The sequence below is a fragment of the Ursus maritimus genome, unplaced genomic scaffold, assembly GCF_017311325.1.
Source record: "Ursus maritimus isolate PB19 unplaced genomic scaffold, ASM1731132v1 scaffold_25, whole genome shotgun sequence".
NCBI classification, from domain to species: Eukaryota; Metazoa; Chordata; class Mammalia; order Carnivora; family Ursidae; genus Ursus; species Ursus maritimus.
The window spans coordinates 44,906,245-44,920,230 of record NW_024425008.1 but is presented as its reverse complement, the minus strand read 5'-3'; the positions used below and the strand labels follow the sequence as shown (position 1 = coordinate 44,920,230).

General features: G+C 36.1%; 1 protein-coding gene across 3 annotated transcripts in view; it reads right to left on the bottom strand.

Annotated features, from left to right (window-relative positions):
- Positions 1-661: 661 nt before the first annotated feature.
- Positions 662-13,986, bottom strand: part of ARID4A (AT-rich interaction domain 4A) — a 65,319-nt gene continuing 51,994 nt past the window's right edge. For all 3 annotated transcript variants that reach the window (XM_008702159.2, XM_008702177.2, XM_040641884.1), the window contains 4 exons: positions 13,820-13,924; positions 9,407-9,613; positions 8,654-8,800; positions 662-4,794 (listed from right to left, as the gene is read on the bottom strand). In XM_008702159.2, the coding sequence (XP_008700381.2) occupies positions 4,691-4,794; positions 8,654-8,800; positions 9,407-9,613; positions 13,820-13,924 (563 nt within the window). In that variant the 3' untranslated portion in view covers positions 662-4,690. The remainder of the gene's footprint in view (positions 4,795-8,653; positions 8,801-9,406; positions 9,614-13,819; positions 13,925-13,986) is intronic.

The following is a 13,986-nucleotide window of genomic DNA, read 5'->3' as shown; positions in this document are numbered from 1 at the left end:
AAAGCCTTTATGTGTATATTTATAGTGGCTTTATTAATAATTATTAAATGCCTTAGAAAGCTTTTAATTTCAAGAGAGATTTAGTTTAGGTTTTGAGAGCAGGTCTGGATAGGGATCCAAGACCAAGAAAATTTCAGAGAGCAGTTACCACTTGGTGGGCAAAGTGCCCCATCAAAGGAAAACCACCAGTGAAGTCTGAGTGCATTCAAAACTGTTTTGTCAAAGCTTAGTTATTACAGGGCCGGTCTTGGAGATAATGACTACATCAAGGAAATGGTTAATTCTAAAAATCACTTATGGACAGCCAAGGCACATTCATCCTTGGAAACCAGGAGAAACTTCAGCAGTTTCTTATCCTCCATAAAAACATTTGGGGACCGAAAAAATCTTCTCTGGATGATAATAAATTCGTCTCGGAATATAGTGGAAGAGAAACTAGTTGTAAGATTTGCAGGCAAAGTACAGGATGCCTAGTTAAATTTCAATTTCAGGTAAATAATTTTTATATAGGACATACTTATACTAAAAAATTATTGGTCTGAAATTCAAATTTAGCTGGGTGTCCTGCATTTTTATTTGCTAAATCTGGCAACTTGAAGTGGTGAGACTCTTGAATCAGACTGTCTTGTTTAATATAACTTAGCCTTGAGAAGAAATCCAATTAACTGTGCAGAATAATCATTTATTATATTTACATGGAAGTTTTAAGTTTTTCACAATAGAACTTTTCAAAATGAATTTTAGTGATACAGGTTACAAAATGAAGATAGTTTCATAATTATGTTCACTGTAAATTCCAAAATTATAAACACTGCCCCTGTAATTGTTTAAAAAGATAAAATGGGTCTAACATGAATATATGAAAAGGATTTTTTGTGCTTAACAAGAAAAACATCATTTGGTTTTGTAATAAAATGTAAATAACTAAAAAAAAATTTCTGCGTGAAAACACTAAGCATATATTAGAAATTCTCCCATTAGCGCAGACCTCATCTGAAGAGTCCTTCAACCTTCACTAATGATGAATGCCATCACATTCTGTAGTCTTCCTGGAACAGGATAAAAAAATCTGTGTGTAACTACATGGAGTAATGGAAGAGTGAAGAAGAAATGAGGAGGGGAAAAAAACTCATCAGTTTAAGAATACTCTGAGTTAGGGATTAGACAGTTTAACAGGTCTACTTTACACTTTTTAAATGATATTTTACCGTTATCACCTTGTGAAAAGAACCACAAAGGTAATTTATAAAGTCTGGCTTATACATAAGAATCACTGGTAAAAAACAGAAACAATAGCATTTCAAAAGTAACTTAAACATAGTTTTGACCATCTTACTGTGTATTACTAGAGGCTGGATCAGGCACTTTGTGGGCTACAAGTATGACTAAGTACTTAAAGAGCTAACATCTAGTAAAGTAGAAAGACAATGCGTAAGTAAACATGATACAGGGTAAGTTGTCAAGTAAAATAATAGATTGAAAATGCTATGAGAGCATAAAAGGAGGAGGTGGTGGTGGTAAGTCTGCAAAAGCTTCATGGAAAGTGGCTCCGGAGATAGCTCTGGACAAGTAGAGATAGAGTGGTGGGGGAAACAGAGGAACAAGAGGCAGAGGTGGGCAGGTGCAGTGTTTGGGTTTAAGGAAGCGAAACTGCTTTGAATACATGATTTGGGAAGAATTATTTACAAAATGAATGGCTCTGCATGACCTGGCTCCTGCCTTTCCTACCTCAAGTCTATTCCTGCCCTGGCTCATTACCTCTTAGCCCCATGTGCCTGGAGCGCTTTACTCTCCCATCTCTCTTCTCCCATTTGCTTAGCCAATTCATTATGTTCACTGGGGCTCGGTTTTACTGCTGCTTTCTCTGCCAAGCCTTCATTGACCACCCTTGCCTTCCAAGTTCCTCGCTGGGCTCCTAGATCGTATGTCATGGCCCCTGTGCGTAATCTACCACATTAGATTATACATTGCTCAGAGACAGGGACCTTTTTCTGTCTTGTTCACTGTTGTAACTTCTGGGCCTTATTAGCACAGTGCCTGGCACTTAGCAGATAACCGATAAATTGCTGATGAATAAATTCTGGTAATAGTTTTTATATGTGTTTGAATATAGCTTCAAATGCTTTCACAGTGTTGACAGGTCAAATTACAGGGCTTATAAGAAAGGTATATTTTAGGACTTATAAGAAAGATATATAAACAAATTAATAGTTTAACTCATATGGATTTCCATAATTTAAAGCAATTTTATGGAAGACATAATATGTATATGCTAAGTACAAACATGTTTCTTAGTGAAGGACAGGAAAACTAGAAACACAATAAACAATGAAAGCACACAGTGGAATAGTGAAACAAATCTCCATAATCTTCAAGAACTTAACTTTATAGATAGCACCTTCTACTTTAGATATTAAAGACTGTCTTTATACTTTCACTTTTTTAGTCACATGCAAGCACTATCCAAAATTTTAGCTAAACTCAAAATATGCCTAGTTTTGAATTTAATACTTAATATTCACTTACTTTCATAATCCTCTCCAGCTCCAAAATAAAAGGATTTTAACAGTGTCCATATACCCATTGAATGAATACATAATTTTGTTCTCTGGAGCAAGGTCCCAATACTTCATTACCAGATTTATACTGATTAGAAGGGATGGTATTCAAGCTGATAACTAGTTCTCTCACTTACTGAATTGCTACTCGAAGGAAATCATTAAAATATCTAACACATGAATCTAAGGTTGCCTCCTAATTCCAACTGAAATGATTTGAATGACATTTTTCACTTTTATAATTAAGTACTAGAAATATTTTATTGTAAAGACTGACAAATATATCGAATATGCTCTGTTTTGCAAAGTCTGATTTTCCAACTGTTAAGTTACTGGCACTTGGGGAAAAAAACAATCACTTAAATGAAAACTAAAAATATAAAGCCTATGTTTAAAACATGGCGTTTATTAATACTGCCCACTGAGCTCCATTTTTATTTTACATTGAAATACTTCTGCTTTGCAAAGAAAAGACAGAAAAGTGCATTTTACAAGAGTACTTTTTTCTTTTTAATTCTCTGCGAAAATGGAAGGAATCTGAATCACAAGTTCACAATGTGGTAAAATGAAATAAAGAAACAATGATTTCGGTAATGCTATGCCATCACTAGTGTTTGGCTCTGGCTTGGTTCTCGTAAATCAGATCCTGATATACAGTCTAGAGCATCTAGGTTTTTACTCTACAGCATATTAAACACAGAAAAGGAGGTTTAAAAAAAACCCCTTTCAATGTACAAACATGAATTTAAAAACTGATTTTAAAAAATCACCTTTTTACATAATGTATATGGCAAAAATGCTTTAAATACATGATTTTGGAATTATTTACAAAATGTATCAGTCTGTGGAACAATTCACAGACAAAGCATACATAGTTGCTTTACTTAGTTGTTGCATCTCAACTTTGGGAGATAGAAATTTATTCGGCAGTATAGCAAACATAAAAACTATGACAAAGTATCTTAAGGGCAACCAAACATTTGATCCTCAAAACAGTTTAAATACTAGGACTGCCAAAGTTCCTAAACGAGGACATGCTTTAATGATCCAGATGCCCATGTATTGTTCTATACTGTTTGAAGGACTGAGACAGACGCCCTTCAATACAGGCAAAGCTACTGGATGCAACCTCCTGTAAAAGGGACAGCTGAGAGCTATTGTCATCCAAAGAGTGAATTAACCTAGAATTTTCTTTTTTTCAATTTTATTAATATTTTAAAAAATACATAAAAATACAACATCCAATGTCTGAATAAATATATTTAACAAGTTGCAAGATAATACCTTATTTTACACAAAATTTTCAGCTTTAGAAATCTTGTTAAATAACTTCATTGTTGTTATATATTTCATTTTTGTCTTTTTGTAACAAAATAAAAACTCTGAAATTACATAGAAAAAAGACAAAATATTTTTGTCAAGGGATAAGATAGTCCACTGAAAACTTATTCACAATTCCACTGTAAACATTAATAAACATTAAAATATTTGCATAATTGTGTGCTCAAAAATCCTATAAAAAGTGGAAGACTTATTACAACTGTAGTTTTCAGTCAACTACACTTCCTTTCACAATTTATTTTGTCCCATTTACACCTTTAAACCTGGGCACACTGCTGAACATATACTTTGGCAGTTCTAAATAGCAAGTGCTTCCACAAAAATAAAAAAACAACAACAATAAAAAAAAAAAAACACAACATAAACCCCCTACTCACCAAGTGTTCAAATACATCTTAGTGAAAGTGCAGCAGTCACTATTCAGCTGGATAATATTTTGATGTTTATCATGTGCACTTGCTTGTCTATGATTTCTATAACATTTGAAAGCTTTATTATACAAATTGAATTTGCTAAGTGCCCTTTTTTTATCTTCACAAAAAATGAAAAAAATTAAAGAGGAAAAATTATGACAAATATGGCAGGCTGCCTAACCTTCAATTATTAATCAGCTTATTTTTTTGCAACAGAAAAAAAGAAAAGAGAGGGAATAGATACAATCCAGCCTGGAAAAGTATACAGGATATACTTAGCAATGTCAAACCAGTTGAGTGCTTTCTGTGGTTGTATTTCAGGATTTTGGGATTTATGTCCATGGCAGCAAACTGCTGGGAAGGCAGAGAAAACGTGTATCACCTGCATTCTACAGCGAGTACATTTTGTGGGGGAGATGAGGATGAGGGGCTCATTCCAGTGTCTGACGAAGCAGATGACATGGAGGCTCCTGCATGAGACACTGTGGAATCAAAATAACCACATTAGACCTAAAACCTATCACACAAAGATACCTAGCCACTGGCAAGTTAGAAATACATTTCTTAGCATTCATTTCAATTACAGTCCTCTTAAATGGTCCCTGAATTTAGGAATAACAAACTGTCAGCAAAAATTGTTTGGCTCAATTGAGTGGAATCAGTCTCTGGTCAGTTAAATAACTCAGTTCCAAAAAGGCATCTTAAAATGTAAAGATTAAAGAGATAATAAACTCTTAAACCCTAACTTGAAAGATAGCTGGAAGGAACTCATCTTGCCCCAAAACCAAAAACAAGGTCAACCTGGGTTAAATTTTCAGTATAGAAAATTCTTCCTTAGTCTCCAGGTTCTAGGACCGTAAGAGAATTCACTCAACCAAGAATTTCCTACAGGCAGATAACCACTGGCATCGTACCTTTATCCTGCCCTGGTACACCTAATGGACACAGCACCCTATAAGCAACAGCAGTTATCTAGGTCAGGTATCAGAATCATGATGGAATCAGGATCAGGATGGAAGTGTGGGGGTATGATTAGAAAAATGTCCTCACGGGGTGCTCGCATGGCTCAGAGGGCAGATGTGCAACTCTTGATTTCGGGGTTTGTGAGTTCGAGCCCCACATTGGGTGTAGAGATTACTTAAAAAAAAAAAAAAACCCAGAATCTTAAAAAAAAAAAAAAAAGAAAGAGTCCTTATATGACTTTAACAGAACTCTCTAGGAAGACATAACACAGATTAAGGATCTATGCATTTGGTACTTTGCCATTTTTTTTGGGGGGGGTGTTTTTTTTTTTCTTTGCAAAGCTCCCTTGTCTCCTGCCAAACTTTGCCTAATTGTTCCTATTTAAATTTTTAATTTTTAAGTATATCTCTCTCAGTGTGTACGAGTGCTGTCAATGTGACATGTAACTCGTTACTACAAATTCTAATATTCCAGAAATCACTCAGGGTCTCACTTTAATAACTCCATGCTACAAAAAATTAAGAAAACAAAAAAGGGAAGACTGTAATAAAAGAATCTTTTTAGTTGTCTGAAACTCCCATCACCCTCAGGAAACTTAAAGCAGTTTAGGGTGCTCTGAAGAAATTTCAACTTGTTAATTTCCTCCTCTTTTCGTGTTTAAAAGTTCTGTAAAGACTTCTTATTCTTGCTATTTACAGTTGTTAAAGAAAAGGACAAACATGGAAAGCCTGATCTTCCATTTGCTCCATCTTCTGGGAATTAACACTGCTGGACTTGGACTAGAATGATTCAAGATCACATATGATACAGGTCATTTTATCAGAAATTAGTCCCCTAACTGCCACAGACAGAAAACTCCTCTCAATATAGGCAAGCCTATCATGTAATTTACCCGTTTTTTTAAGAGACAGACCTCCTGGAGCCCTCCCCTCCCACCCATCCTATTCCTGGAATAGTTGGCTCTCTAGGCCTGCTGTGCAGTGGTCAAATCCTATCGCTTTCATTCATCACCTTGACATTTTCTTTACTGTTTTCCTAAGTGGGATTCCTTGTTTGCTGAATCCTGTGTTGTCTTAGCTTTCTAGTTCTGCTTCTGGTTTCTAGTGCACTGAGAAATCTGACATGAGAAATCTGATGCTATTCTGAGACCCATTTTTTAGATATACCTTTATGTGGTAAACCAAAGGGTTCTGAAATGTCACGGTGTGCTTTAGGTGTGATTTTTTCTCTTTTACAGATGTTACGGTGAGTCATTTCAATCTTCTAATTCATATCCTTTGGTTCTGGAAATTTTTCTTGTAATACTTCTTTGATGACAGCTTCCTCCTGTGTTTTATTCAGTGCTCTTTTTCTAGAAATTCTGTGATTCAGAAGTTGGATCTCTTGGCCAGAACCTTTACTTCTCTTAGTTCTTTTCTCCTATTGTCTGACCATCTACTAGGATTTCTTTAGCTTTGCTATCTATCTCTTCTATTACATTTTTTAAAGTCCTATCGTATTTTTAATTTTTGAGAGATCCGTCTTGGTCTCTGAATTGTATTAATACTATCATATTTTGGGGGTGCACTGGTGGCTTAGTCAGTTAAGTGTCTGCCTTCGGCTCAGGTCTTGATCCCAAAATCCTGGGATCAAGCCCTGTGTCAGGCTCTCTGCTTGGCAGGGAGCCTGCTTCTCCCTCTCTCATCTGCCGCTCCGCCTGCTTGTGCTCGCTCGCTCTCTGTCAAGTAAATAAATAAAATCTTAAAAAGAAAAATACTATCATATTCTTGTTTCAAGACTAGAGTATCTATCCTGTATTTCTGTATAGGTTATAGTTTGGTGTTTTCTATGGTACATTGTTTTTTACAACTTCCTTTTATTCTCATTTTCTACTTTGGTTTCTACCTTTATGTAGAAGCTTTCCTATCTGGTCTTGTGGCTCCCATATTTAAGAGGGGGGCATTAAAAAACTAACTGGAAGCTGTGTGCGAGCAGGCGGAGCTTTTCAATGATGGGCAGTGCACATATAGTGATTGGCAAGGATCTTGCTTTTTGGTTCAGGAACCTCTAAATGTTGGTATCTGAGTTAGTTTGTTCCTCTTGGGTTGACCAGCTTCTCCAGAAGAATCCTTCAGTCTCCTCCCAAGATTGAGCATAAGCTTAGTTGCCAGCTTTCAGTTTCAGTCGGAAAAGGGATGGGGTCTCATCATTCAGTATTGTAAACTTTTGCTCAGGCTCACTATTTCTGGTTTTGCACTTACCCCTCACCTTCAGCTATGGCTGGTGTCCCTGAGTCTACAGGCCATTTACCCTCCATACAATAAGTTAATTTCCTATTTTCTGCTACAGCTGCAGAAGAAGGTAGTTTGTATCACAGGATGGGACAAAAGGATCCAATTTCTCCTTCTATTTTCAACCAATCTCCATTTTTAGTCTCACCTATATCCCTGCTTTCAGACCTGGGGTGATGTGGTATGGACTGGCTTGTATCTTGTTTTGCCTCACCGCAAGGATAACAAGCTTTAGGTTTTAGCATTCTGCTAAAGCAGTCCATGTGCTTCACAGCTTCCAAGAGAGAAGTTGTTAACATTCCTTATCTACTGTGGTCTGCTATCCTATTATCTTGTTCTTGTGGGTACAGAGCTTTTCATTTTCTTTACTGTTATTTTAGTCGGGTTTGGGGATGGACAGATGTGAACCTATCAATATTTAGAAGTCAGTCCCACACAGTTTTACGGTCTAAGTCAGATAGTACTCTCTCTCCATGATTAATCCAAAGTAATCTCTCGTTCCACCAACTCCTATACTTGGTGATATCTCTCTTGGGGCCCTCATCACACACCCTTCCTGCCAGAAGTTAAGATCTCTGAGATCAAAGTCTGTATCTCATTCATCTCTGCACTTCCACCACCCGGAAGAGGGCCTGGCACACAGCGTGAACACATTAACATTGAGCTGAACGATTTCAACTAATGTTGTTGAGCTCCTCAGGAAATAACTTAGGATCGCAAAAAGATAATTTCTTTGAGGATCAGCCCTATGCCCACTACTTTTGGTGAACCTCATAATAACAAATATAGTGCCTATTTATAGGTAGCCAGTAAATATTTGTTGAGCAAAGTGTGAATTTCAGAATAACTACCTCTTCTTGAGAACCCACCACATTTAATAAAATCACACATTTTGTAAAATAGTTCATAGTCCTTTTCAAGAGTCTCGTCCTGATTAATTCAGTTGTTGACCCACTCATTTCAATAATATCACAAAGAAGATAAAACTAGGAGTCTAAAAACAATAATTAATAAATGTGTACTATATTCAAAGAGTAACTTATGTAAATCTTCTAAAATGACAGGATATATTTGAAAAACACAGGAAGAAAAATTATAATCAAATTACCTTCTCTGTCTTTCTTTTTTAATCTTTTCCTCCTCCTGTCTATGGTTGCAACTTCAGACTTCAAAGACATGTAGTATTTTCTGATTTCCTGTAATTTTTCTTGGAGAAAAGAGATTCGCTCTGTACTGTTCATATTATCTAATTCATCTAAAGGGGAAAAAAAGTTTAATTTGGTTTTTAAAATAATTATCTGAGAAAAGAAGATGGCAGTTCTATCAAAACTCAACTTCTAAATCATCAAAAGCTTTAGTTTATTAAAACTTTCCATAATAATAGCTAAATAAGGCTCTATAAACAGGGATGACAATTAAATTTATGAATAAGATTTCTGTATATATCCCAAATTTTTTATACCAAATATGTATTACTTGGTGATATATTACTTAAACGATCAGATAAACACAAGAAAACATAAACACGCAGCAACCCTGATGTATAATTGTTGTTATTCATCCAGTTTCTTTGTATTGATATTTTCATTCACTGCTTATTTCCAGTTGTCAGTACTAGAAAGGGTATTTCAGTTTCATCGATAAATACAAATCACACATCTTATTACTGGAGATCTTTCTCTAATATTTATCAGATTATTATTATGAAAAGGCATGGATTTGTATTTAAGATACATGGTGATTACTGATAAGACAATATTTGGAAACCTACATAAATGAATTTGGTAACCACTATTTCTTATTTTGACATTTTAAGATAAATACTTTACAAAATACATTCAGGTTTTCTAAAGCTTCTTACTGAGTTGAAAGCTCCATTTATATGTTCTAGGGGATGAATTCGGATGTTTTTCCCTGTGTTTATCTTTTTCTCCATCTTTGATGTGAGGGGAAATTCTTGCAGGAGATCGTGCAAGCTTCTGTGGCTTAGACACACTAAGATGCTTTACTGGTGTACATTTATTTGAATTGTCCAGGACAGGAAGATCTTCACTATCACTGCTTTGTCCTATAATAAGAAAAAATTGATTCAGAGATTATAAATGATGAAAATATCAAATCTCAAAATGCAGCAGACCCAGCAATCATAGTTTTTGGTGTCCTACAGAAATAAGTGTACAAATGCACAAATTCTTAACAGTAAAGAAATGGAAATCTACATGCCCACCGATAGGAAAAATGTTAAAAATTACATATACTTGATTCTTGAACAACTGGTTGGGGTTAGGGGGACTGACCCCCATGCAGTCAAAAATCTGCATTTACTTTTGATTCCCCAGAAACTTAATTAATAATAGCCTACTGTTGACCGGAAGCCTTACTGATACCATAAAGTTGATTAACACATATTGTGTACGTTATATGCAACATTATATAGTGTATTCTTACAAAAGTAAGCTACAGAAAATGTTAGAAAATCGTAAGGAGGAGAAAATACATTTACAGTACTCTAAAAAATCTGTAGATCTGCACAATTAAAACCCATGTTGTTCAAGGGTCAAATATACTATTGAATACTTAAAGTTGTTAAAAAGAATGAGCTAAAGTTTATAAAAACAAAAATGGCAAAATATCCCATATATACTGTTAAATAAAAAAGCAAAGTTATAAAACAATATGTATAGTATTGCCCCATTTATGTTTAAAACAAGATATAAAACCACCGAAACTGCATAAATGAAAAAGCACAAAAAAATACTTGACGTGTGCACATCCTTTAACATATGTATAATAAAATGTGAGCAGATACTTGTTTGCAAATCTGTCCCTCCTCACCAGACATGCTTTTGCTTTTCACTTCATAACAAATTAGAATACTCTCAGTTTTACCCTTTTCCCCCCCAATCTTATACCCTACTACTTCCACGCTACTCTCAAAAGCCAACTTTGCCTTCTACCAAAAAGGCAAAGTTGAATGTTACACACTCAATTTCCCAGCCCCTCCTCTACCTGTATCTGTCTTTATTAACTTTTGAGGGGAGCTCAGAAAGAGAAGAATGTTTTTGAAGACTAATCTCTTCAGCTATAATCTTAAAACCATCCACTCACAGCTCCTCTGGCATATCCCAACAGCAATTATCCATCTTCTTTTATCTTCAGCTTCTTTTCCCAGTCTACCAACATGCTTAAATCTTTCCCACCCTGCAAGAGGGAGGGAAAAGAAAACTTCCCCTTTTAGCTGGCACCTCTTTCCTTCTCCTTAAAGTCAAATTTCTTGAAAGAAATTCTTTGTTACCCTGATTTCCACACCTTCTAATCACATTCCCATGTTCTTGTTAGGGTCCCAACATTTACAATTCACCAAATTCAATGAATGTATTTTAATCCTATTGCATATCCTATAGCATTCAAAACGTCTTTCTTATTCAAACCCACTAGTGTTTAGTGATTTGCATTTGTCTCTGATCAGTGCCCATATAAAGAGATAGCCCACTGAATTCTATTCTTGGTTCTTTTTCTTTTCATTTTACAACTCTCCCGTAGCAATCTCATGATCTTGCAATCCTTCACACAACCATCTTCTAAAAACAGACTCTTTTTTTTTTTTTTAAAGATTTTTATTTATTTATTTGATAGAGAGAGAGACAGCCAGCGACAGAGGGAACACAAGCAGGGGGAGTGGGAGAGGAAGAAGCAGGCTCCCAGCAGAGGAGCCTGACATGGGGCTCGATCCCAGAACACCGGGATCACGCCCTGAGCTGAAGGCAGACGCTTAACAACTAAGCCAGCCAGGCGTCCCTAAAAACAGACTCTTCTAAGCTCCAGACTCCTACACTTCCCGAACACTGGGTACCTCTAACTCAACATTCCCTAAATTACTCTTCCAAAAACCTGCTGCAACTTCTGTATTCCATATGTTCGTTAACCAGCCCCTCATATGTAACTAATAATAACTGAATCCTAATGATTTCACGTCCCATCTCTTTAATTCATTTCTTCCTGCCAAATATTAAGTTCCAAAAGTAAAACTGATGATCTCCTTTTTTTTAAATCTTTTTAACTTTTTAGACAATCTTCAAACTTAAACAAAATTATAAGAACAGTTACCAAAAAATGTTTTCCTGACCCATTTGAAGGTTAAGTTGCCCAGCCATACTTGAGTACTTCAGTGTTTTTTTTCTTACAAACAAGGACATTCTCCTTGTGTTAGTTATCTGCAAACTGGCCCTAAACTTAGCAGTTTAAAACTACAAATGGTTAATATCTCACAGTGTCTGAGAGCTGGAATCTGGAAGCAGCTTGGCTGTGTGGTATGGCTCAGGGAATCTTGTGATGTTGCAGTGAAGCTTTTAGCTGAAGCTGTGGTCTCTGAAGACTTGACTGGAGCTGAAGAGTATGTTTCCAAGATGGTTCACTCACGTGGCTTTTGGCAGGAGGCCTCAGTTCCTTACTTGATGTTGGCAGGATGTGCTCAGTTCACCATGTGGACCTCCCCATAGGCTGCTGTGTCCTCAGGACATGGCAACTAACTTTTCCCAGACCAAGTGATCCAAGGGAGAGCGAGGAGGAATCTGCAGTGCCTTTTATGACTTATTCTCTGAAGTCATACTCTATCACTTCATTCAGCCCACATTCAAGGGAAGGGAATTAGGCTTTGTCTCTTGAAGGGGAGAGTATCAACAGATTTGTAGATATGTTTTTAAAACCACCATACACTTAGAGAACCATAAAACAACAATCGAAATCAGGAAATGAACACAAACATATTATCACCTAATCCTCAGATCCCATACAAGTTTCTCTACTTGACCCAATAATGTCTTTTGTAGCAATAGGATCCAGGTGAGAATCATCCGCTGCTTTTAATTGTCATGTCTCATAAGGGTCCTTTAAATCTGCAACAGTTCCTCTTTCTTTGACTTTCATGACCTTTGCAATTTCTTAAATTACAGACCAGTTATTTTACAGAAGATCCTTCAGTTGGAATTTGGTGATGGTTCCTCATGATTATACTTAGGTTATGCATCTTTGACAGGAGTGTCACAGATGTGCTGCTGTGTTCCTGTCACATCCTGCCAGGTACTATGTGATTCCCATTTGTCCCGTTACTGGTGATGTTCACTTTGATCATTTGACAAGCGTATCTGCCAGGCACTAGGACATTATTCAGTTACCCTCTGTAATTCCTGCTGCCACTCTCTTCTCATTTCCCGTCACTCCTCCTCTCTACATCTGTATTGTCCAGCCACACGTGGCTCTGAGAACTTCAAATATGGTTCAAAAGTTTTCCTTTGAAATGCCTTTTATCTTGTATAAATTATATGCTCCCTCCATGGGATATGTATCTACTGTAACCTAGAATTTTCCTTTGAGACTTGTATGAAGGCATGTTTTGGACATAAAACTTTAATTTGTCAAAATCAACCATGTTTATTTCTACTATATTCTACAACTTAGAAGTCTTTCTCAAGTATTCTATTTATACTGATTTACTAATTTCCTTGTTTGTTTCCATAAGAATCTTATTATCTTCTTGTTTTAAAAATACCATGCTACTATTTAGAAATCAGCTTTTCTAGATTAAAGTAAACCATTCCATTCAGAAATGTAAACTTAATCTGCTTTTACCACTAGAGCAAATATTACTTTCCTATTATTTAAGATCCTCAAATACATTCAATATTAAACCACTTTACATAAGAAATACAAATGAAATAAGCATAAAAAATAATCACAGCTATCCCAGCTCTAAATAAAATTGTAAGCCCCTTCAGCTTAAAAATTAGTGGAGGGGCGCCTGGGTGGCACAGCGGTTAAGCGTCTGCCTTCGGCTCAGGGCGTGATCCCAGCGTTGTGGGATCGAGCCCCACATCGGGCTCCTCTGCTATGAGCCTGCTTCTTCCTCTCCCACTCCCCCTGCTTGTGTTCCCTCTCTCGCTGGCTGTCTCTATCTCTGTCAAATAAATAAATAAAATCTTTAAAAAAAAAATAAATAAAAAATAAATAAAAATAAATAAATAAAAATTAGTGGAAAAATTGCTATTTCCAGAACATAATAAACCAAACATTAAAAACATTTTTTTTATTAAGTAAATTCTACCCCCAACATGGGGCTTGAACTCACAACTCTGAGATCAAGAGTCACGTCCTCTACCAAGTGAGGCAGCTAGCCACGCCTAAACCAAATTTATTTTTAAATTGACACAAATGATCAAACCAACAAAATGCTGGAAATATGAACACTGTGCTAAGGCCAGCACTGGAAAGCACCAACCTGTTCCATTCTTTTCACTTTTGGCTACAGCACTTGTTCGCTTTGGGGTACGCTTTTGCTTTTTTGCCAGTAATCCACTATTTCCATCACTTGGCCTTTTCTGACCTGAAATAAGGGGAAAGAGACAATTGAAAAAAATATGTATCTACTTGGGATACCATTAGTTT